This window comes from Artemia sp. Qi Xiang Cuo, chromosome 13 (genome assembly GCF_049724085.1).
Source record: "Artemia sp. Qi Xiang Cuo chromosome 13, ASM4972408v1, whole genome shotgun sequence".
In the NCBI taxonomy this organism is placed as follows: domain Eukaryota; kingdom Metazoa; phylum Arthropoda; class Branchiopoda; order Anostraca; family Artemiidae; genus Artemia; species Artemia sp. Qi Xiang Cuo.
Window position 1 is genome coordinate 21,178,223 of NC_142806.1, and position 24,518 is coordinate 21,202,740.

The window sequence follows — 24,518 nt, forward strand, 5'->3', positions numbered from 1 at the left end:
TGAACTCGCAGAAAGAGAGGGAAGGGGGTGGAGAAATTATATTTATTTTAAAAACTACTGTAGAAAATGCAAGGAAACACCTTGGTCTCGGCCCTTAAGCCCGGAGGTATTTATGATTTTCTTTTTCTGTGCAAGTTGTCAGTTGTTGGCATCATCGTTAAATTTCCCCTTCACCCACCAACAAAAATTGCACACGTAACTGATTCCCTTTTTCAAAAACAATGGGACAAATTACAAATAGATGGATATTATACCCTCTCTTTTGGGTTTAAATATTCTCGAGGGACCAATTATTATGATCTTTTCGCTAGTCTTGGAAACAAAAGTTTTTAGATGATGCCATTGAAAACTATTAAAGAATTTAGGTGACTTTCAGTGTTAATCCCTCTCGAAATTAAAGAAAAATTAACCTGGTTTTAGAGCAGCTATTTCGAAATTTAATGAGCTTCCTTTGAGGAATTAAATAAAAAAAATAAGTTTTTTAAACTGAAAGTAAGGAGCGACATTAAAACTTAAAACGAACAGAAATTATTCCGTATATGGAAGGGGCTGTCCCCTCCTCAACGCCTCGCTCTTTACGCTAAAGTTTTTTATTGTTTTAAAAAATAAAGTTGTGAGACAGAGTCAAACTTTAGCGTAAAGAGCGAGGCGTTGAGGAGGGGACAGCCCCTTTCATATACGGAATAATTTCTGTTCGTTTTAAGTTTTAATGTCGCTCCTTACTTTCAGTTTAAAAAACTTGTTTTTTTTATTTAATTTCTGATCGTTTTTTAGTTAATGCAGCTTTTATTTGCATAAAAATTTTACTTTTCTTTTGCTAAATGGATGTCTTTACAAATTAACTTACGTAACTAACTTCTATATTCGTATACTTTTCTTCTGGCAAAAAATACAGAGTTGCAGATTTTTGCAGATATGAGCTTGAAACCTATGTAATAGGGTTTTCTGATACGCTGAATCTGACGGTGTGATTTTCATTAAAATTCTTTCACTTGTAGGGGATGTTTCCCCCCTCTTTAAAAAATCGACTAAATTTTCTCAGGCTCGTAGCCTCTGATGAGTAACACTAAACTTAATAAAATTGATATATTTAGGATCAGCATTATAAACACATTCTTTTGATACATTTATTGACATCAAAATTCCGTTTTTAAAAGTTTCGATTACTATTGAGCCGTATCGCTTGTTTTTTTATTGTTTTTTTTATTACGTATATGTTATTACTTATATGAAGGTGTTATCCCCTTAGTCAATAAAACGCACTTTAACTTAAATGTTAAAAAAAAAATTTGATTAACAAACCTCAGAAACACAAAGGCCGTTTAATTAGAATAGATAGAACTTTTGAAAGCACTAAAAAAAAAAACTGTAGCTTAAAGAGTGAGGTATTGACTTGGGGGAGAACCCCCTCACATACGTTATAATTTCTGTTCGTTTTAAGTTCTAATATTCCTTCTTATATTTCAGTTGAAAAACTTGTTTTTTTATTTAATTTCTTATCGTTTATTAAATAATTCTTTGAAATCCCGCGCCCCCTTCATAGAAATGTCCCTTACCCCAAATAAACTTTCTCCATGTAAATATTTTCAATAATAACCCCCTCCTATAGCCCCCCCCCCCCTCCAGAAAAAATCCTTCCTGAAAATGGTTGTATACTTCCCAATAACCAATAAATAATGCTGGCAAGTCCGGCGTCCCCTTCATGGCAATTTGCCTTCCCCCATGAAAACTTCCTTCATGAACAGATCCTCCAACATAACCACCGACCCACCCTTCCTTCCCACTACCAGACAAAGAACCTCCTGAAAACTTCTGTATACTTCCCAATAACCAATACTATATGTTAACATTGGGTAAAGTTCATAACTTTTAGCCCTCCCTCTGGGTACTTCGGGGGATTAAGTCATCCTAAAAGACATATTTATCATATTTTCGACCATGTTGAACAAAATGGCTATCTCAAAATTTTGATAGGGTGACTTTGGGAAAAAAATAAGCGTGGGAGGGGTCCTAGTTGCCCTCCATTTTTTTTGGTCATTTAAAAAGGGCACTAGAACTTTCAATTTCCGTTCCAATGATCCCTCCCACGATATTCTAGGACCACTGGGTCGATACAATCACCCCTGGGAAAAAAAAACAAAAAAAAAAACAAACAAGTAAACACGCATCCGTGATCTTTCTTCTTGCAAAAAATGTAAAATTCCGCATTTTTGTAGATAGGAGCTTGAAACCTCTACAGTAGGGTTCTCTGATACGCTGGATATGATGGTGTGATTTTCGTCAAGGTTCTATAACTTTTAGGGAGTCTTTCCCCCTTTTTCGAAAATCAGCAAAATTTTCCCAGGTGCGTAACTTTTGATGGGTAACACAAAACTTGATGAAAGTTATATATTTGAAATCAGCATTGAAATCTAATTCTTTTGATATATCTATTGGTATCAAAAACCCGTTTTCTAGAGTTTCGGTTACCATTGAGCCAGGTCGCTCCTTACTTACAGTTCGTTACCACGAACTGTTTGATTTGCAAATCCTCCTGTGTTACAAACACAGTCAGATTCTAAATTCTTGCACCGACTTCATAAGCATACAAGAAATAAATAAATAAGTAATTTACTTCTTTGGCAATGTTTTGTGCGTCAAACTTTCCAAAATTTAAACGCACAAATAATGCTAGGTTATGTAAGGTTAGTTTGCTCGTTAGATACTGCCATACTTAAAAAAAGGAACATAGTTCACACTATTGGGAGATCAATTGAGTTTTTGCCGTTTGATTTCTTTGAAATTGGTTTACATCTTTGACTTCCTTGGATTAGTAGCCATGTTTCTTTTCAGCAATTCTGTACCGATGGATTCCAAAAAATATGAATTTTATGTTTCGGTATTTTGCTCTCCCATGACAATGTTGGACCCTGGTCATAGAAGGTTCCAGTGTAAGGGCTTGACCCGGGAACTGGGAATTTTTTTAGAGTCACTATTGCCCTACCTCTACTGTTTTCAGTACACAAACTGCCCTGATTTTGTCAGAATTGTTAATTTAAAAAATGAGACATAAAAGACTTTATAGACAAAAAAACTTTAAAAAACGTATCAAAAACGTTTATATACATTTTGACATGTTTTGACGAGTCGGACAAACATTTCAGTGGGGAGGGATTCAAAACCCCTAAGCCCCCTGGATACGGTCTTGCAAGGACTATACAATAAAATGGGTTACGAAAGCTAAACCATACTTACTAAAGATGAGTAAAAGGCAGCACTGTCAACACCAAGACTTGGGTATGGATTTTGCTCCGTAGAAGGATAGGCAGCACTGTACATTCCTACCCCAGACAACCCCATTCCAACACCCATACTAGCTGAAGCCACCAGCCTCGCTGCAGGACTGGAGTATGCATTTGCCATAAGCCTGTCATATTGGCAAGAACATACAGATTGACCTGTCATAGGATCTGTAACAAGAGGTCGGCCAGCATCACAGCATGGGTTGACAGGGTTGCCGCTAGATGGCGATGCAGCTCCAGTAGAGCCGGTGGGCGAACTGGCAGGACCGGAGTGAGCAGGTGGAGACACAGAACACGAAGACCCGACGTTACTTGAAGCACCATTGTGAGCTCCAATCTTAAAGGAAAAATAATAATGAAAACCACTATAAAAGCTAAAGCGTGAAAAGTATCAAAAATTAAAGTTCAGGTTTTTACATTTTCTAATAGCAGGATCAAAACGCGCAGACAATTCAGTAATACCAACTTTGCAAGAAATAAAATAAAAAAAAACTTAAATTTTTCGTATGCCTGACCAACGGTCCGCGTGGCGCATATTCCGATTTACTGATTCTCGGTCTTTGGTCAGGAGTGCTATGAGTAGTTGGACGCAAATTATCCGACGTTTCCAGTGTTTATTCCTCAGATTTGTCCAGTTATCCATTTGGAGCTGGGTCGACTCTGACTGAGCATATAGACTCACACCGCTGACACCATTCCCAAACCAAATAATCCGCCACACCAGGACTCAATCGCATTCTCCTAAGAACATGGGATAAAAAGTAGGTCCGGAATAAGTCATGCTGTTTTGATTACAAAAACTGAGATCAGTTTCTTCTGAAAAAATTGCTTTCGGAACCAACTGCAAACACTTATGAATACTATGTTAAGAAAATTGGTTTCTAGATCGAAATGTTAACAAAATTTGTAGCTAAACGAGCAAAATTTCTTCACTTTTTGGAACCATTTGTACATTATTATAATTAAAATTTCACTCCTCTTTTTGCATGCGTCCCGTGCCATATATATTCGCTGATAAGTACGCTATTCAAATATTTTAGGTGTATAAGTTGGCATGTATTACTCTCACATATTATACTACATTTATGCAATACTTGAAGAACGTTACATGAAATTGGACTGCAGCAACGGGGATCCTAAGATACCAAGAGACCGACGCGACACCGCTACCCACAGAAAAAGCTGAGTTTGTGAGCTGGCCAGCGAAGCCGGTTGTGCTTTTCATCTGATATTTGCCCCGCGGAAATCTACCTGACAGGGGCTTGTGAGGAGAAAAAAATTGGTTAGATTTAGAAAGCAAATCCGGGTGACCAGCGGAAAGTGCTCATTGTAAGTGGTTTTAAGCGCCAAATTCAAATGTTTGCACCAATGGCTTGAAATGAACCAATAAATTTCACAGTTTTCTTTACTTTTGTAAATCCATAGCTTTACGAAGCGAATAGTTTTTTTTTTTTTTTTTTAACCATGCAGAATCGTAACTGAGACCGAATTAATAATGCAAGTTGACTGACATAAGTTGATCAGGAGAGCAGAAGCGCCGCTAGTTTTCAAATATTTTGCTTTATTAATCGGTATGTGCGATAATTCCATCTATCCGATCTTAAAAGCCAATTTTGCTTTCGATTGTATATACGCAGCTGGCGCTTATTTGCCGTCCAGACGTTGCTTGAAGCGAGTAACCCGCTATAACTAGCATTTTTTTATGAAAAAACGGGAAATACAGTTTAGGGAACGGGATCCCCTTGGATAAAACCCTTTCATCCTAAGATTACTTCAAGATCAGACAGAGATTCAATCGGCGAGACTGTTTCAATCTTTCCTTGAGATATTGCGTAAGCTCTCGGACAAGTTTATGCTGAGCGATAAGTTAACAGAATAACGATGGTACATTAATTTAAGAGTAGAAAATTCTTTGTAGCCTATTTATCAAATATTGCATAAAAACCAATTATTATATCCCAAAACACAACACCTAAAACTCTTGTAATTTTACAAAAGAGCGGACATAATTGTTTCTTATTTCTTATTATGATAAGCAATTATAATTTAATATTATATATTTTTTTTATAGAAATAGTATTATGTTATTATTATTTAGAAAAACTATGAGAAAAGGCCGTAAAGATATAACAATCGGAAACTTTAGTTACTCTTTTTTTTCCCAGTAGAAGGATGATCTTAAATTTAACCTACGATCACGGAAATGTCACGATAGAATTTAAAATGATTTCAAAATTGTAATTATTGAACTGGATTTAATTTATTTATATGTAGTGATTGTAAAGATTGCCTCTTGCCGAGAAGACAAAGGTAATCAAAACAGTGATGAACTTTAGAAGCCCAAGTTTACAAAAGTAACAAAGTCCAGATTGCATGTATCGGTGAAATTAATGTTTTAGTTGCGTCACATTTGATTTCAAAATTCACATTTCTACTGAACTAAATGCCAAAAATAAAGCGTAATTGGGTTCCCTAATTGGCTGAAATTTTAGCAAATGAAAAGGCTAAAGAAACTTCTAGAGCTAGGAAAGGAATTAAAGGCTACAGGAAAACCTTTTTTATTTTTTTACTATTCCTCTGTTTAACATAAAACTTTAAATATCACGGGCTATAATACCTTAATTTAGGCGTAAGTAACTTGGAGTTTAGAGAGAAACTTATTCACTAGAAAAAAACGACGAGGCACTACTAGAAATCCTTAGATCAACGGCGGATCCGGGGGGAGGCTAGGGGGCGTGCCCCCCTCCCCTCCCCCTAGAGTAGTCTAAAGTAGTGTAATTTACTTAATTAACTCTAGTTTGCGTTAAATAAACTTGCTCCTAACGCAAGTTTATCGGATCAACCTATTTTGCCCTCCCCCTAAAATTTTTTTATCGGATCAATCTATTTTGCATCCCCCCGTTCCCTAAAAAAGTCCTGGATCCGCCCCTGGATCAACCTCACCAAGATATAAAGTGACAGTAGGCAATTTAATTTTGAAAGGTTTAGAGGCCTTTCAGTTAGTGAGGTTTTCACAATTCATGCATATGCTTCTATACCAGTTCCCTAAATAAAACTTTAAGGAGGTAGGTGACAGCAAAAGAGTTTTAGAATTTGTGAGGTGGTAAAGGCACTAGGTAGCCATTCTTTGCAACAAGTAATGCGCAACCTCGTTTAATGTGATAGAATATTATATCTGCTACTCTATTCCTACGCATATCAAGCTTAAAATTCTTAAATTTGATAAAATAAATTCGTTGCCAAAGTCACCAATTTTGATTTTGAAGAGAATTTTTATAGGCGTTTCCGGCAAAACCAGGACAGTTTCTTCTTCTTCTTCTTCGCCTAAAGAAAATCAAAACATTGAATAATAATTTATTTCCATTAAAATGCCATTCTATCCTTCCTTTTTCGTCAAAATCATCTAAGACTAATTTATTTACTTCAATCTGAGAATTTCATGAAATTTGATGATATTAGTTGGAGGCTATCTCTAAATTATGGGTTATCGATCAAGATTTGGCTCGGTGCGATTTTTGCTTTCATATTTGCTTAGGTTTAGCCCAGCATTCGGACGGCCAAAAAATCTAGTATGCTATTCTCGGTCTAGTTAAAAAGTAAAAAACCATTAACGGCGGTCACGCGAAATTTAAAATCTGTAGAATTTCTTCAAAAAATGGTTTAATTGTGTTTCGCTTTCGCAAGAACTTCTATATAAGAAGTCTATTTACTTATTTCACATAAGGGCTATATTAGCTAAGAGCCACTTGAAGGAAATTGGGGACCAAAAAATGATTAAAACATTTATGACCGATATTCACAGTAGTCACAATACTCACACAATACTCACAATATTCACAATACTCACAGGCAAGTGGGCAACTGATGTTGTTCAGATTCTATGGGTTTTTCCTACTGGGAAAGTCCACTGGAATTTCAGGGGGGTGACCGATATTTTGAGTTGACTCATGACGGATAATGTCCACTGGACTTGTGGGAAAAAGGGGGGACTAAGACATTTTCATACACTTTGAGTTTTGCCTATTGAGAAAGCCCAGCAGAATCGCAGCGGGGAGACCAAGATTCATAGGTTGTATTTCAAGACAAGATTCTTAGGGTGCAAAAAAAACCAGACAATTTGAAAATTTTTTTGAAAAGATAGATTAAACCACGCAATTATTCAGTCATATGGCCCTAAGAATTTAAGGTAATTAAAATTTTAGATTAAATCCTTTGCGAATCCCGTGTCACCCCTCAAATTTCTGGCGTGTATAAATGTGAAGTCAATACCAAAACTCACTATAACGAGACTTTAGACCCCCTCTCTACCTCAAGAGACACTCATGGGAACGACGAAGAAACGTTACTAGTTCCTCGAGTGAGTTGCTGCCAAACGATCTTCCCCGCAAGATTTTACGGACGTGATAAAGTTTAGCATGTCCTTCTAGTATGTTCACAGTATGTCACTCCTCAAAATTTTGGGAGTATATAAATATGAAATCTATGCCAAAACCTGTAACAAAACGACTTTAGATTCACCTCTGCCTCAAGAGACACTCATGGCATCGGCGAAGAGACATTACTCGTCCCTTAAGAGCGTTGCTGTGAAACGATCTTCCGCGTAAAATTTTACGGACGTGATAGAGTTTAGCATGACTTTCTAGTATGTCAACCCTCAAATCTTTAGAAGTTTATAAATACAAAATCAATGTCCAAGTTCATTATAACATGGCTTTAGAGTCTGATCTAAGCTTTTATAGGTAACCTACAACTTATGTCATTTTTCTTTTTCTTAGATTTAGCTTCTGGAAAAAGGCCTTGGGAAGCATATAGTAAAATTCCGTCCGTATTTTGCCCTGAAAAATCAATTGAACTATCAACCTACAAATCAGAAGGAGGAAGGTGTCAAATAGCGGAAATTTTGGGGAAGGTATTTTCTTAATATCCAGGGGGCAAATTTGTCATTTTTTCAATCTTTCCAATGAAAACACAAAAAAGGTCTCAAAGAAAATTCTACAAGAAAGGTAAGCTATATATCAGAATATCCAGGGACCAAAAATTTATGTGGGTACAATCCCCTCCCAAATTGACGCCACTCTCAACGCAAAACAAGAATAGTGCCCTAATAAGGTCATTTTCTTTTTATGCCAAAAAGGGAAAATTAATTGCAAGAAGCAGGCAGGCATACAGGCATAGTATCAATCAATCAATCAATTTTATTCAATCAATAAACTCAACAAAATACATTTCAATATAAACTCCCCCATAAGGCTCTATGGCCAGGAAAAAAACAGGGGAGAAACAAAAATGACACAAATACTTAAAAAACAAAAACATTCACACCTTTAAGAGACTCAACACAAGAGAAATCATAAGATAAAAAAAATCATAAGATACAATGATCAAAATAAAAAGAAAAATTAATTACTAGCTAGAAAATCCCTAACATGCAACGATTGCAATTCCATTATGATTATTTTTATCTGGGAAAATCAATTTCGATTACAATTTACTTGAAGTTTGGCTAATATTCGATTGATTGAGTGTATCCCTGTTTTGTTGGTCGTGAAAAATTCTGATTGGGTTTGGCGTAAATAATCTTATTGGCCCCGACGTCAGAGATTGGTTGTCTTATTACATAAACTTGTTTAAAGGAAACATCGTATTTTTAAACATTGGCCAGCTATATTGGCATTAGTTCTAATACTGCAAGGATAAATCTACGCCGTGTAATATTTAAAGCCCCATATCCTAATGTCAAAAAGTCAAATAAAGCTTCCAAGATATTGACTATCATTATATTAGTAGCCAATTTGCTTTGACAATAACTTAATATTAGATTATAGTTTCTTGTCAGAAAAAAAACCCTTTCGGCGTTAATTCTAATTTAGCAAAGAAAGATCTGCATTGCATAATATGGTATTTTTGGCTTTCTATCTTCTCAAACAGTTCGTGGTAACGAAATGTATAGTAAGAGCGACTCGTCTCAATTGTAACCGAAAGTCTAAAAAACGGAATTTTGATACTAATAGATACATCAAAAGAATCGAATTTTTACGCTGATTTTAAATATATAAGTTTCAGCAAGTTTAATAATACATATCAAAATTACGAGCCTGAGAAAGTTTGCCTTATTTTCGAAAAAGGGGGAAACAACCCATAAAGTCATAGAATCTTAACTAAAATTACCAGATTCAGCGTATCAGAGAAACTTACTGTAGAGGTTTCAAGCTCCTATCGGCAAAAATGTGGAATTTGGCATTTTTTACCAGAAGAAATTTCACGGATGCTTGTTTATTTGTTTGGTTTTTTTTTCCCCAGGGGTGACCGTATCGACCCAGCGGTCCTAGAATGCCGCGAAAGGGCTCATTCAAACGGAAATTAAAAGTTCTAGTTCCTTTTTAAATAAAAAAAAAAAATTAAATAGAAACACTTTTTGCAAAAAACTGCATTTTTGATGTCTTTTCATACTACGGTCTTTTCAAAGATATTTGACTTTTGAAGCAATCAAACAGTTCGTGGTAATCAAACAGTTCGTGGTAACGAACTGTAAGTAAGGAGCGACCCGGCTCAATGGTAACCGAAAATCTAAAAAACGGGATTTTGATACCAATAGATACATCAAAAGAATCAGATTTTAATCCTGATTTCAAATATATAAGTTTCATTAAGTTTAACAATACCCATCAAAAGTTACGCGCCTGAGAAAATTTGGCTGATTTTCAAAAAATGAAGGAAATATCACCTAAAAATTATAGAGACATGATGAAAATCGCACCATCAGATTTCGCGCATTAGAGAACCCTACTGAAGAGGTTTCAAGATCCTATCTACAAAAATGTGAAATTTTGTATTTTTTGCCAGAAGAAAGATCACGGATGCGTTTTTATTTGTTTTTTTGTTTGTTGTTTTTTTTTCCCAGGGGTGATCGTATCGACCCAGTGGTCCTAGAATATCGTGGGAGGGCTCATTGGAACGGAAATTAAAAGTTCTAGTGCCCTTTTTAATTGACCAAAAAAAATGGAGGGCAACTTGGCCCCCTTTTTTTCCCAAAGTCACCCGATCAAAATTTTGAGATAGCCATTTTGTTCAACATGGTCGAAAATATGATAAAAATGTCTTTTAGGACGACTTGATCCCCCAAAGTCCCCGGGGGGAGGGCTGAAAGTTATGAACTTTACTCAATGTTAACATATTGTATTGTTTATTGGGAAGTATACAGACCTTTTCAATGGATTTTTTTTCGGGTTGGTGGGGGAAGGGGTGGATCGGGGGCTTTTTGGGAGGATATTTCCATGAACGAAGTTTTGATGGGGGAAGGGACATTGCTATGAAGGGGCGCCGGATTTCCCAGCATTATGAAAGAAAAAGATTAGGAATTAAATAAAAAAAAAACAAGTTTTTCAACTGATCAACTGATTGTGATTAAGAGGTCATTTTTAAAGAACTGGAAAAAAAATCGAACTATAGCTTAAAGAGCAGGGTTTTGACTAGGGGGCGAACCCCCTAATATACGTGTTAAAAATTTATGAATATAGAAGTTTGTTACGTAAGTTAATTCTTAGTTACGTATATTTATTACTAATAAAAACGTCCGTAAATAAAATTAAACAAGTTTCGAGAAAGCCATTTAACCAAATATAATATGCAAATTTTGTTTTAATTATTCATGTACGGTGAGCCAAAATCAAAACCTGTATTAATTCAAAAACGTTCAAAAATTAAATAAAAAAAAAACAAGTTTTTTTAACTGAACGTAAGGAACGACGTTAAAACTTAAAACGAACATAAATTATTCCATATATGAGAGGGGCTGTCCCCTCCTCAACGCCTCGCTCTTTACGCTAAAGTTTAACATTCTCACAACTCTATTTTTTTAAACAATAAAAAAACTCTAGCGTAAAGAGCGAGGCGTTGAGGAGGGGACAGCCCCTTTCATATACGGAATAATTTATGTTCGTTTTAAGTTTTAACGTCGTTCCTTACTTTCAGTTAAAAAAACTTTTTTATTTTTATTTTATCTATATAAAGCAACAGTTTTCAAGGAAATGAAAAGAATTGTCGAATCCAAGATATTATCTATTACCAAAATAGTTGCCAATGTGCTGTAAAATGAGAAATGTTATATTATTATTATTGATTGACAGAAAAAATACTTTTGGCGTTGATTCTAATTTAGCAAAGACAGATCTGTATTTCATAATATATGAAGCAACAATTTTCAAGGAAATGAAAAAAATTGTCGAATCCAAGATATTGGCTATTATCAAAATAGTCACCAATTTGCTGTAAAAATGAGTAAATATTATATTATTATTTATTGACAGAAAAACCCTTTTGGCGTTGATTCTAATTTAGCAAAGACATATCTGTATTCCATAGCATATAAACCAACATATGCTAACTTGTAGGGAAGTGAAAAAAAATGTCAAATACGGCTTCCAAGATATTGATTATATTTAAAATGTTGTTAATTCTCGTTGAAAACGGGTAAATATTATATCTTCAGATTATGTCAAGATTATTTATTTTGAATATAAAAAACCGGCTTTACAACTAAAAAACTATACTGGACTCGGTAGGATTCAGTCAAAAGCAGCTATTAATTAATGTCGAAATAATACTAAAAGAACAAGAAATCCAGAATTGACATGGTATCGTCGGAAGTTTCGAGACACTGCTTGTGTGATAAGAAATTAAAATAAAAAGTTTTGGGAAAAATATTACTTCAGGCTTCCTCTGCTACGACCACTAGTGAGACTTTGGAGCGATTTCCCTGTAAACAGCTTACATAGGATGAAAAAATTTGTTGGATAAAAGGAGAGCCTGTAGATACACATACTTACGTGATGTGTAGTGACAAGGCCGTATCCAGGAGAGTTACCGATTTCGGTCCCCCCCCCCCTGAAAATTTTCGTCCGACTCTAAAAATATAGTAACAAAAATGCAGGTAAGCAAATTTTGACGCTTTTTATTTTTGTACCCCCCCCCTTCCTGAACATATAGTCCTAGATATGGCATTGCGTGGTGATATTAATGATGGTCTGTAGCATTTTCTTTAAGACGAAATTTTTAGAGGATATAAATTTACTACTTCTGGATATTTTTAAACCTACAAATCCACATAAATATACACAAAAACAAGCATTTGTAAATAAAGGCTTAATTCAGGGAAAAAGATTCAACAGGTACTTATGAACCTGAATTTTAGTCCGGTTTGGTTTTATTTTCATATTTTGTATTTATGTTATGCCCCCTGGCTTTGGATCCACTCATCTATCTGTCCATTCAGGGTCGTATCCATATTTTTTTCGGCGGGGGGGGAGGGATTTGCAAAAGATTTTTTTGGAAATTTTACAATAAAAAAGAAACTTGAAAAACACATAAAATTTGTTTATATTAATATTTTTTACGTTTTTACGAGTCGGACAAACATGTCGGGGGAGGGGATTTCTAACCCCCTACGCCCCCCTGGATACGGCCTTGTTTCTATCTATTATTAAAGTTGAAAAGGGATTCCAACTTTATTCCAAATTGAGATCCTAAATTATGAATCTGGTTAGCACAAAATCTAGCCTGAATGTAGCTCATTAGAAAACGAGATATTACACCGAAGAATGAATGTCAAGTGACTTGATAAAGCTAGTGATTCAATTATAACCCAATGGATTTGTTCAAATCATTTAGAACAATTCGAAGCATTCTGATCTAAATATAAAAGAAACACTATAGGGCTTCGACTGGAACACCTTTTTTTACATGAAACATTTGACTAAACATCAATTTTTTTTTTAATTAAACCCTTTATTTTTGGCTCCAAATACTTTAAAGAAACATTATTTGTAATATATGTTTTCGCGTCAATTTCTGGAAATTAAATCCGAAAGTCCCTTCTCTGGAAAAAAAAATTCATTGGCCGACGGACCACTTTAGAATATATGGTGCCCAAATTTTAATGCTTTAGCAAAATTGGGAAAGATCTCTTGTTAGTCTTGTTTTATTATTAAACTCAAATTTGATCAAAGCTGCCACTTCAATTTTAATGAAGGTAGGTGAAGGGTGAAGGTAGGAGTAGTCTCCATGGAGTGCTCAGGATATACTGAAAACCCTATTCGCGTACTATATTAAGGTCATAGCATAGCTTGAATATTACAAAAAAAATCAGTAGCTGAAGCTGAATTTCATGGAAGACCTCCCTGGAATTTACCAAATTTGTTTTTCATTTTCCAGCGTCCACGAAGCATTAATTTAAAATATTTGCCAAAAGACGAAAAGCCTAGTGTTCGTAAACACACGCTCTAAAAAAGTTACGTCCATGCAACCCTTGGGTACAAAACCTGTTGTAAATACAGAGGGTGACTAAAGTGACAGGTTTAAGACAATAACCAGATTCTTCGAAATCCAGTATTTTTCTTCTTATTTTGTTCTTGGACATGGTGGGATCTCAATTTTGAAATATAACGTAACAAAACATTAAGAAGAAAGACAATTTCTAAATGAACTTATTTGACTTCACCTATATCAACTTCCAAACACGTGCTGAATGCTTAGGCTATATAAAGGGCACATCAGCTATGGTAAATCCAAATACGTTATTTGACATTTCTTGACAAGGTGATTTATATCCTACATTCTTCAATTCAGTAGGATCTGTTGATTAGTTAAATATGTTCCCAGGTATCTTGTTTGGTTCTCATGACGCCAATTGACTTCCATTTTTTCTCAAATTGAATTATATATCCTTTTGTCTCTTCTAAGAACATATTGCTTTCGGCAATAAATCTGTTTTTCTTCCCATTTTAATGCCAAGTTTTTGTGTAGAAACAACTGCTGCCGCTACGCTGCTACTAAATAAGTCGCAGCAGTACCAAGCCACCCGAGGCCAGAACACCTGCACCCACTTCTGATCCATGCCATTCTTTTTAAAGCTTCACTCTTTACCCCCACCCCCCATAGGGATCGTAAAAAATAAAAAAACTCAGTTTTTTTTTATTATTCTGCAAATTTTATTTTTTTTTAACAAAAAAAAAAAACTTTTTTTTTACTTACTTTTTGAATTAAACATTAGAATTACTGCCGTCTAAATATTCTTTATATTCCATCTGAAAAGTACGAATTAGACCCTTCTCCCAATCTAAAGGATCTCCTAACATAAGTCTCCCAATCTAAAGGATATCCTAACCTAAATCTTTAAATATAAAGGATCTCCTAATCTAAATCTCCCAATCTAAAGGATCTCCTAATCTAAATCTCCCAACCTAAAGGATCTCCTAATCTAAATCTCCCAATCTAAAGGATCTCCTAATCTAAATCTCTCAATCTAAAGGATCTCCGTCATCTAACTTGGACATTTGTTTGTTACGAGCGCAATAAACGTAAATGATTATATTCGATTCATCGAAATCGGGACTGAAGCACAATTTTTCAAAAATACACATAGAAGAAAATAAATTTGAAAAACAGATTGAATAATATTGAACAATAAAAGTGATCCAAAACTAATTCTTTTTAACAGAACTCACATTAGTAAATTAAAATTAGATTGTCTTTTTTCAGTATTGAAAGCTCTTGTTTTATCTGCCACCGTTGACTCAAAATCGAAAACCCATCACTAAGGCATCAGATGCAAAAAGTATACTCATAATACTTCATGACGAACTATAGCAAGAGCCACAGAAAAACTAGAGATATCCCTCAAGCATCCCAAAAATATAGGTTTTCATGAATTTTTCAGTAGTTCTTATTCAAATTATCAAATAACTGTAATTTACTCCCCCCCCCTCCCCCCATAAGAAAACACCTTGCATACACGCCGGAGTGCTCGCATCTGCTGATTCGTATGTTGGTTAATTCATAACATTGGTTATGTAGATAATTTTGCTGCTTGTTTTGCTCTTTTTTTTCGTTCGTTATTTTCATTCTGATTTTAGAAAATGTTTGTTCAGCGGGTCAAAACTGAACAATCAAAATTAATTTTTAATTTATTCTTATTTTGGAACCATATATCTGGTTTTTCGCAAAAGAGATTATGGAGACTTTGATGAATTAGGTAAATGTTTAATCTTAAAGGCCCTAAAAGAAGTAAGCAATAAACAAACTTGATAAATTAAATTAACTAAATAAAATAAGCTTGAATCAAGCCGTGTTATTCTGTTTTTCCTTTTTTCCCCTTTTTTTAAGCCCCAGTTTACTCCTTAAGATTGTATTAGGTCTTACTCCTTAATATTTGTGCAAAAATATTTGTATCGATTGGTATATTAGCCCCAGTTCACATTTCGTCATTATATTTTACAATATATTGTTTTTATTATACATTATTTATTTTTATTATTACATTATATTGTTTTTATTCTTTGTGTTTGAACAGCGAACACTGCCCAAGCGGCGAAGAAAAACCCCTAGTATAAAACGTGATGGGAACACTTTAAATTAAGCGTTATATATATCGATCAGGAGGGGGGGTATAGGTATACAATGCACCTTTAAAATGCAATGAGCAACTATTTATGGCTGTTTCAGGAAATAGTTTTAAGAGTTTTTAAGGGTTTCCTTTATATGTGCCCCTGTTCTTGCGGTTTACCCAAAAGGTATTTTAAAAGTATTTTTAAATAGGTGGGGTGGCATTTTTTTTATATATTTTTTAAGTGAAAATACAAATTGTGCTTTTAAATCTAGTTCGGCGATTGCCCCCTGTCCCAATGGCGGTTAACAGCTTACAGTCGTGTCTTATTTATGTTTAATATAATTTATTTATAATTCTTCTATAATATTATATTCCTCTTTTCCGAGAACTTTTCTGGCGTTTTTTCAAATAGAACAGATTGTGCAAATTCAGCAGCGATGTTCAGCTGAGCAATACTGGACTTTAGAAATTTTTAGCCTTTCTTTAGTCGGTAGATATTGGAGGTTAATTTTTATTATTGGAAACTAATATAGGCCTACCAATTGAAACAAAATAAAAAATTGAAGCAAAAATAAGTCATTAACTTTCTAAGACTAATAAGTAGGCCTATCTTCGGAGTTAAAATACTTTAAAAATTTTACTACTTCCATTCATACATAGTTTTAATAGATAAAGGTTTTTTTTGTCTAGATTTTTATATCAATACAAAATCAGAAACTGCAGTGAAGTGTGAACGAGTTAGCTTAGAAAGGCAAATATGATTTTTTTTTTTTTTTTTTTTTTTTTTTTGGTTTTCTACTAAAAGGACATCCACCACATGGCTAATATGGGAGTAAAGTTCATTTGTAATGCAAATGAATATTATATTTAGATTGAGGATGCAATTCTGGGTAAATATTTGCACATTAGGGGGATGGGGGTATATACTCTGTGAATACACAGGTTATAAGAAATTCATGAGTTTCTTAGAAAAACCGGAAAAACAAGGAAAGAAGCGGAGATAAAGGTTCTCAACCTGCAAAATGTGTTAACTAGGATTATTCTGCGTATTATGGAGTAAGAATTATTTTCTTAATATGTTTTCTTATGTCCAGCTGGGATCCTAGGCTTAAAATAATGGTTGGCTCTGCCACGTCATTTTTCGTTACAACAAAAGTGGCATTTGAACAAGTAAATCCTTAAAGGTAAGTATAATTTATCCCGTCTAGTTTTAGATTCTTCACTGATTAATATAAGAAATCTAGAAAAAAAAAAAGAATTGATCATCTTTTAAGTCCTTATAGCTTTTAAAATCTAGTATTAACCAGGTGCGGATCCAGGATTTTTTTTTGAGGGGGGGGGGGGAGGGCGCAAAATAGGTCGATCCGATAAAAAAAATTAGTGGGGGGGGCAAAATAGGTTGATCTGATAAATTTGCGTTAAAAACAAGTTTAATTAACGCAAACTTGGGTTAATTAAGTAAATTAAACTAGTTTAGACTATGCTAGAGGCCCCCCTGGATCCACCACTGGTATTATCTTAAGTGATGTTTCACATTAGGCATCTACATGGGCGTAGGCAGCATATTGTCTAGGGGGGGGGGCAGTCGATAGTGTGATGGAGTTTTATCAACTGCTTTTTCCAAACCATCTGCTTTTTCAGCCATATCTAATGCAAATTTGCAGGTATAGGGGGGGGCAGCTGCCCCCCTCCCTACGCCCATGGGCATCTACACTCCCAAACTCCAAAAATGAGTCGTAAAATATACCCCCCTCTATACCCGAATGACTAAGTAGTACCTGTGTTACAACATAATTTATTACAACAAAAAGCTTACTTGCGAAGGGTTTCCATAAGGGTAGTTCGAGAATTGCGTATAGGCAGACATTTCTTTTATCATTCAATTGTTATACTATCACTTTAAACATAATACAAAAGACAAGTTTTCTATTCAAATTCAACACCACGTGACACTTGAATAAAGGGATTAGCAAAGCCTTATCACCCTCCGAACAGAACCGGAACACTCAAACATGCTCAGATGTTCAACACTAACTGAAAACAATTGTATAAGACATGTGATGTTCCCTGTCATGTTCCACCTAACAAAGATTAACCAATCATTATTCAGCTTATCGTCATGGTTCTGCATAGCTCCGCCTCTAATTATATATCTTAGCCAATTAGATTGCTGGCTTTAGAAATTCGCGCATTGTGAATATTATCACTTTACATGAAATATCAATGCTTTATCTAATGTATACAAACGGAGAATTAGGCGTCTCGAATTTTCATGAATAAATGCTATGGAAAATCTCGGCGGAAAATTTTTGACACGGTTTCTATTTCCCTCTGAAAGGGGATATTCTTTCGGTGGGGGCTTATGAACGGGTTATATAAAGACAAAGCTACTGAAATTAATAATTAAATAAAAATTATCTCTTCGCAATGAGATTACATTAAATAATGAAAGAACTTTACAAAATCCAGCTAGCTTTTAGAGAGAATAAGATAAGCCAGTTTAGGATCAAATAAATTTTTTATCAATTCTCTTTCCTCCTGTCTCTCTCTTTCTCTCCCTTTTCTTTTATTTAATTTGTGTGCTTGTTTACACATGTTAGTATTTGACTAGCATGTAAAGGAGCAACAAAGTAGGGGTGCGCAAATTGTATTTTTCAAAATTCTGCATTCCCATCAAAATCGTTGCTTGTCTATTTGCTAAATTAAAATATTAAAAAAGGGTAATTTTCAAAATATAGGGAGGGAGAATCTAAGGACGAAGGAATTAACCTCTGTCCCCCTATCCTCTCTATTCGCTGCACCTGAGCATGTGTATTATCTACCCCCCTTACAGGCAATGGATCCCAGGGGCGGATATAGGATTTTCTTAGGGGTGGGGGGCGCAAAATAGGTTGATCCGATAAAAAATTTAGGGGGGGAAAATAGGTTGATCTGATAAACTTGCGGTAGGAGAGGTTTAATTAACGCAAACTTTAGTTAATTAAGTAAATTAAACTACTTTAGACTACGCTAGAGGGGCGTGTGCTCCCCTTGCCCCCTCCCGGATCCGCCACTGATGGATCCTTTGCTAAAGCCAGTTTTGTGTCTTTATTCTTTATAAAGTCTAACAATTTATTTCAAGCTTCCTCCTTCCTCCTCATCTGCTCCAAAATGATTCCTTTTGTAAATGACTATAAGCAACAAATTGTATATACATTAGGCTAGGGATGGCCCCAAGCTGCACTCGAGGTTGACTTGGATTAGATCTAAGTTTTAGAGTTTAACTACAGGGATAGAGAATTTACTTGTAAAATGCATTGTGACTCAAAACTTTCCGTTCTATTTAATGGCTTAAAATTTCACACAAACAAACCAATCAGTTGTAAGTTCTTTTGGTACTGGTGCATTATGCGGGCACCGCGAAGAAGTCAAATTTGGTTAATGCTAATGAAATAAAAAAAAACAGGATGAATATGTAATAGTTTAGAAACAAATTTGGGTTATATATTTGCACATTAGCGGGGGAAGGGGGTTGGGGATAAAGCAAAGTATATATTAAATATGTAACCCAACCTAGGTATCTTCCCCTCCCCCTCCCCTAAGCCCCAAAAAACAATCATTTAAATATTGTAACTCATTGAGAAACAACGCTTTCCAATAATTTATCTATAGTGGCCTCTTGCAAATAGCCCGTTTGACGGGTTTCGTGGCTGGATTCCTTGATACAGTTGATAGCGGTGGGCCCGCATAATGCACCAGTATCAAATAGTTTAATAGAATTAGGAGAAACTTTTTAACTCGGTAGTATTATTTTTATCCTAAATTCGCAGTACCAGGTACATTTAAACATCTGATTTGCCGCTAGTCTTTTACGTCGCCCCATAACGAGCTTTTAGAAGACTTTTGTACTCTCTTCTGAAGGTGTTGACAGATAAGCTTCTAGGAATAACGTCCCGAGGACAATAGCCTCTTTTATTCTCCTTGACTTAACTTGAAAACGAAATAAAATCACCGACTCAATTCGAGACTCGATTTGGCCTCTAGTTGAGCTAAACAAAGCTCAAGTCACTATCATCTCCTGCAACTCAAGGATAAAGAGATCGAAAAGTATAGGTTATTTTAGAATCGACATAGAGTCAGTGGCGGGTTCAGGGGGCGCGATCCCCCCTAACGTAGTCTAAAGTAGTGTAATTTACTTAATTAAAGCAAGTTTGCGTTAAATGAACTTGCTCCTAACGCAAGTTTATCGGATCAACCTATTTTGCCACCCCCCCTAAAAAAATCCTGGACCTACCCCTGCTTATAGTGTAACAATATCTACTTATAGTCGATTTCCCAACTGGAAGAAGGCACTGGAACTGGAAAACTGGAAGTTTGATCAGATCCGCATAAGTGGTTTAGTATCTATTCAGACACACAAATAGAGGCGGCCTAAAGAGGCCAGAACCTCCTGTGAAACAACATAATTATTACAATTTTTATACGATTAAATAGAAACAAGTTTTTTGAACTGAAAGTAAGGAGCAGCATTAAACCTTAAAATGAACAGAAATTGTTCTTTTTACGAGGGGCTTTATCCCTTTCTCATTATCCTCGCCCTCGACGCTAAAGTATTTTAGAACTTTGAAAAAGTTTCCTATTCTAATTAAACGGTCCTTGTGTTTCAGGAGTGGTTCTTAAGGAATTGGGATAAAAAGCCGAACTTCAATGTAAAGAGCGAGGTAGCCTACTGAGGAGGGGCAAACCCCATGAATGTGCATTGTCAGTTTAATATATATATACTGATATTTAGTAATCAAAATGTTAATATTATTTGATTTAGTAAAGCTATGAAAGTAAAAACATTTATATTTTTTCAGTAAAGTGCAAATTATGCTCTGGCCTTGGGAAGGCATGGGAGCTTGTGGACGTGGAAGGGGTGTTAGTTGCCTTCCAATCACTTTTGACTATTAAAAAGGGCACAAGCCACTGCAATTCCCAATCGAATGAGCCCTTTTCGAAGTTTCTACGGCAATTCGTTCGATACGAAGTGCCCTGGTCTAAGAACAAGAAACCCAAAACTAATAATACATTAGTTGCCAACATCGTTCTTTACTTAGGCAGCGCTATTGCGCTGCCTATGATTTTCTTTTACTTAGGCCCCTCCAAAAACGTTACCCTCTTCTGAAATTAGTTGTCATATGTGCATCTGATGGTTTGGATTCATCGTAAAGCTCTAATTGAACTATCAAGCACATGTAGTGACTTTAAAGCTGATCAGAAAGACCCATGCCGGCATGTTGCTTTCCAAACCTACACTAGTAAAAAAGCCTTTCGGCCTGTTTTTGGTCCTTATTTTAGCCAAAATAAATTTTATTTTATTAGATTCTTGTTCGTCCAGGGACTTCCTGCTGTAAGTTTCAAACTGATCAAGGACGAAAAATCTTACATCCCTTTTTCAGGCCTCTAGCAGCCCCTTCAAACAAGAATGCGTTAGCAATAATGCGCAAGCAACGATTCATTGAAGCTTAATGCCAATCGAAAAAAAAAGTTTCGGCACTTTTTTGGGCCCCATTTTAAAACGTGACCCTGCCCCAAAGTAAATTGTTTCTTATTTATTGAGGTACAGGGACTTACGGTATTATGTTCCAATCTGTTCAGAAAAAAGTTTTTGAACCCAATTTTCAGGCGAACTAGTATTTTTTTTTTTGGGGGGGGGGCTTCTTGGCCCAGGTAATGTCATATAAATTTCAAGTTAATAATTTAATAGGTTTTAAGTAAATTGGAAAAGTTTTTTTGGCCCATTTTTAAGGATTAGTACTCGCAATCTAAATACTTTTTTTGTATATTAGGCAAGGGCCTATCCAGGATTTTTGTTAGTTTTTTTGGGGGCGGGGGTACAAAAATACTTCAAAATTTTTATCAAAATTAGTTTTTATGTATTTTGTTTTATTTGGAGGGGGGTTCAAAACGCGTAATCCCCCCCTGGATACGACCTTGATATCAGGACCCATTTGAATCCGAAATTTACGGGTGTAAAATAGGAGAAAAAAGGCTATTTTATACCCTTTTTCAGACTCTGTTCACTGTTCACTGTTAAAAGAAACCAGAAAAGAAAACTTCTGGTTCTTTTTGGGCGTTGTTTTCGAGGGGACAATGACTCCAAACTAAATTTTTCTTGCATTAGGTTTCTCTTTGTATGGTAATTTAAAGCAGCAAGTTGAAAATTTATCAAACAGAACAAGGTTTTTGGCTAATTTTTGGGCCTCCTAGGCTCCCCTAATAAAACTGTTTTTTTGTTGTTTTTTTTCATTGAAAATATCAAAAACAGGCATTCCTCAATGAAAATACCCTTAAAAAAGGTATATCCAAAAATGTAAGGGGGAATATCCAGGACACTGTGTAGCCCCCCCCCTCCCTCTCAAACTGACCCCACTGCTTTCCACAATTTTTGAGGCTCATGTCCCCAACCTAAATGTTTATGTGCATGAGGGTTTTATTGGACAAAGGAACTTTGAGGGACCAAAAGTCTTTTTCGTACTTTTTCCTTGTGTCTTGGGGTTGTTTTGACCGAGGATTTAAGGGAATAAGTTTTGATTCTATAAAAAAACAGTTTTCAGCCTTTTTAGGACCCTTCCCGGGGGGGGGGCTATGCTCCCGAAATTAGTTTTTGTTATATCAGGTTTTTCTCGACTTGGAGACTTCCAGCTGTAAGTTTAAAACTGATCATGGACAATAAGGTTTTTGGCCCACTTATGGGCCCCTAACATCCTCGTTTCTTCAAAAAAAAGTTGTTGTTCCATTGCCCCGGCAACGATCTTTGAAAGTTTCAAAACAATTGGGAAAATTGGGCTGCCCTCAAATCATAGGCAGCGCGCTAGCGCTGCCTAAGTAAGGAACGAGGTGGGCACAATGTGTTGTTTTTTTTTTTGTTTTTTTTTTCTCCATACTCGGGCACTTCGTATCGAAGGAGTTGCCGTAGAAAGTTCAAACAGGGCTCATTCGATTGGAAATTGGAGTGGCTAGTGCTCTTTTTAATAGTAAAAAGTGATTGGAGGGCAACTAGCCCCCCCACGCCCATCATTCCCCCAAACACATCCCCGCAAAATTTCGAGATATTTATTTTGTTCACCGAAGTTGATTTCCAAATAGAACTTATGTATTGAGGAGGACACTCCCCCACAACCCTCGGGGATAAGGGTTTTAAGTTATGCCCTGGGAGCATATAAGGTTTTTATAGAACACGTTGTCTTAGAAGCTTCAAAAAGGGCTCATTCGATTGGAAATTGACATGGCTAGTGCCCTCTTTAATAGTCGAAAGTGATTGGAGGGCAACTAGCCCTCCAACCCCCAAGCCCATCATTCCCCCAAACACATAAAATCAAAATTTTGAGATAGCCATTATGTTCAGCGTAGATGATTTCCAGATAAAAAATATCTTTTTGAGGAGGACACTCCCCCATAACCCTCGGGGCAAGGGTTTTAAGTTATGCCCGGGGGAATATAAGGTTTTTATAGAAGGCGTTGTCGTAGAAACTTCAAAAAAGGCTCATTCGATTGGAAATTAAAAGAGCTAGTGCCCGTTTTAATAGTCGAAAGTGATTGGAGGGAAAATAGCCCCCCACTGCGCCCATAATTCCCCCAAACACATCCAATCAAAATTTTGAGATAGCCATTTTGTTTAGCGTAGTTGATTTCCAGATAGAAAATATGTTTTTGAGGAGGACACTCCCCCACTACCCTCGGGGCAAGGGTTGTAAGCTTAGCCCTGGGGGCATATAAGGTTTTTATAGAAGGCGTTGTCATAGAAACTTCAAAAAAGGCTAATTCGATTGGAAATTTAGAGGGCTAGTGCCCTTTTTAATAGTTGAAAGTGATTGGAAGGCAGCTAATCCCCATCTCACGTCAACCTTTTCCCCGAACACATGCAATCAAAATTTTGAGATAGCCATTTTGTTCAACGTAGTTTAAAGTTCTCGAAATTAGGTCTTTGAGGATGACAACCCCTCACATCCCTCAGGACAAGGATTATAAGTCATGCCCTAGGGGCATATAAAGTTTTCATAGAAAGTGTTGTCGTAGAAACTTCAAAAAGGGTTCATTCGATCAGAAATTGAAATGGCTTGTGCCCTGTTTAATAGTCGAAAGTAATTGGAAGGCACGCCCACCATTTCCCCCAACACATCCAATCAAAATTTTGAAATAGCCATTTTGTTCCACGCAGTTAAAGTTCAGGAAATTATACATTTGAGCAGGACACTCCCCAAACAGTCTTCAGAGCAAGGGTTATAAGTTATTCCCTGGGGGAATATAAGTTTTTATTGAGATCTTTGTTGTAGAAACATGAAAAAGGACTCATTCGATTGGAAATTCAAAGGTCTAGTGCCCTTTTTAATAGTCAAAAGTGATCTGAGGGCAACTAGCCCCCCTCTCTCGCCCACCTTTTCCTCAAACACATCCAATCAAAACTTTTAGATAGCCATTTTGTTCAGTGTTGTAGATTTCCAGAGAGAAATTATGTTTTTGAGGAGGACGCTCCCCCACAGCCCTCAGGGCAAGGGTTGGAAGTTATGCCCTGGGGGCATATGCGGTTTTTATGGAACGCGTTGTCGTAGAAACTTTAAAAAGCGCTCATTCAATTGTATATTGAAATGGCTAGATCAATTTTTAACAGTCGAAATTGACTGGAAGTCAACTAATTCCATCTCCACGCCGACTGTTTTCCCAAACATATTCAATCAAAATTTTTAGTTAGTCATTTTGTTTCATGTAATTTAAAGTTCAGGAAATTATATTTTTGAGCAGGACACTCCCCCTACAGTCTTCAGGGCAAGGGTTATAAGTTATGCCCTGGGGGCATATAAGGTTTTTATTGAAATCTTTATTGTAGAAACTTG

At 35.9% G+C, this 24,518-nt stretch overlaps 1 protein-coding gene across 1 annotated transcript in view; it reads right to left on the reverse strand.

Annotated features, from left to right (window-relative positions):
- Window positions 1-17,683, reverse strand: part of LOC148945063 (homeobox protein araucan-like) — a 39,857-nt gene extending 22,174 nt beyond the window's left edge. Inside the window, exons 1-2 of the mRNA XM_089098846.1 lie at window positions 17,480-17,683; window positions 3,235-3,618 (exon numbers count right to left, since the gene is read on the reverse strand). Coding sequence (XP_088954972.1) covers window positions 3,235-3,618; window positions 17,480-17,542 — 447 coding nt within the window. The 5' untranslated portion in view covers window positions 17,543-17,683. The remainder of the gene's footprint in view (window positions 1-3,234; window positions 3,619-17,479) is intronic.
- Window positions 17,684-24,518: the final 6,835 nt, after the last annotated feature.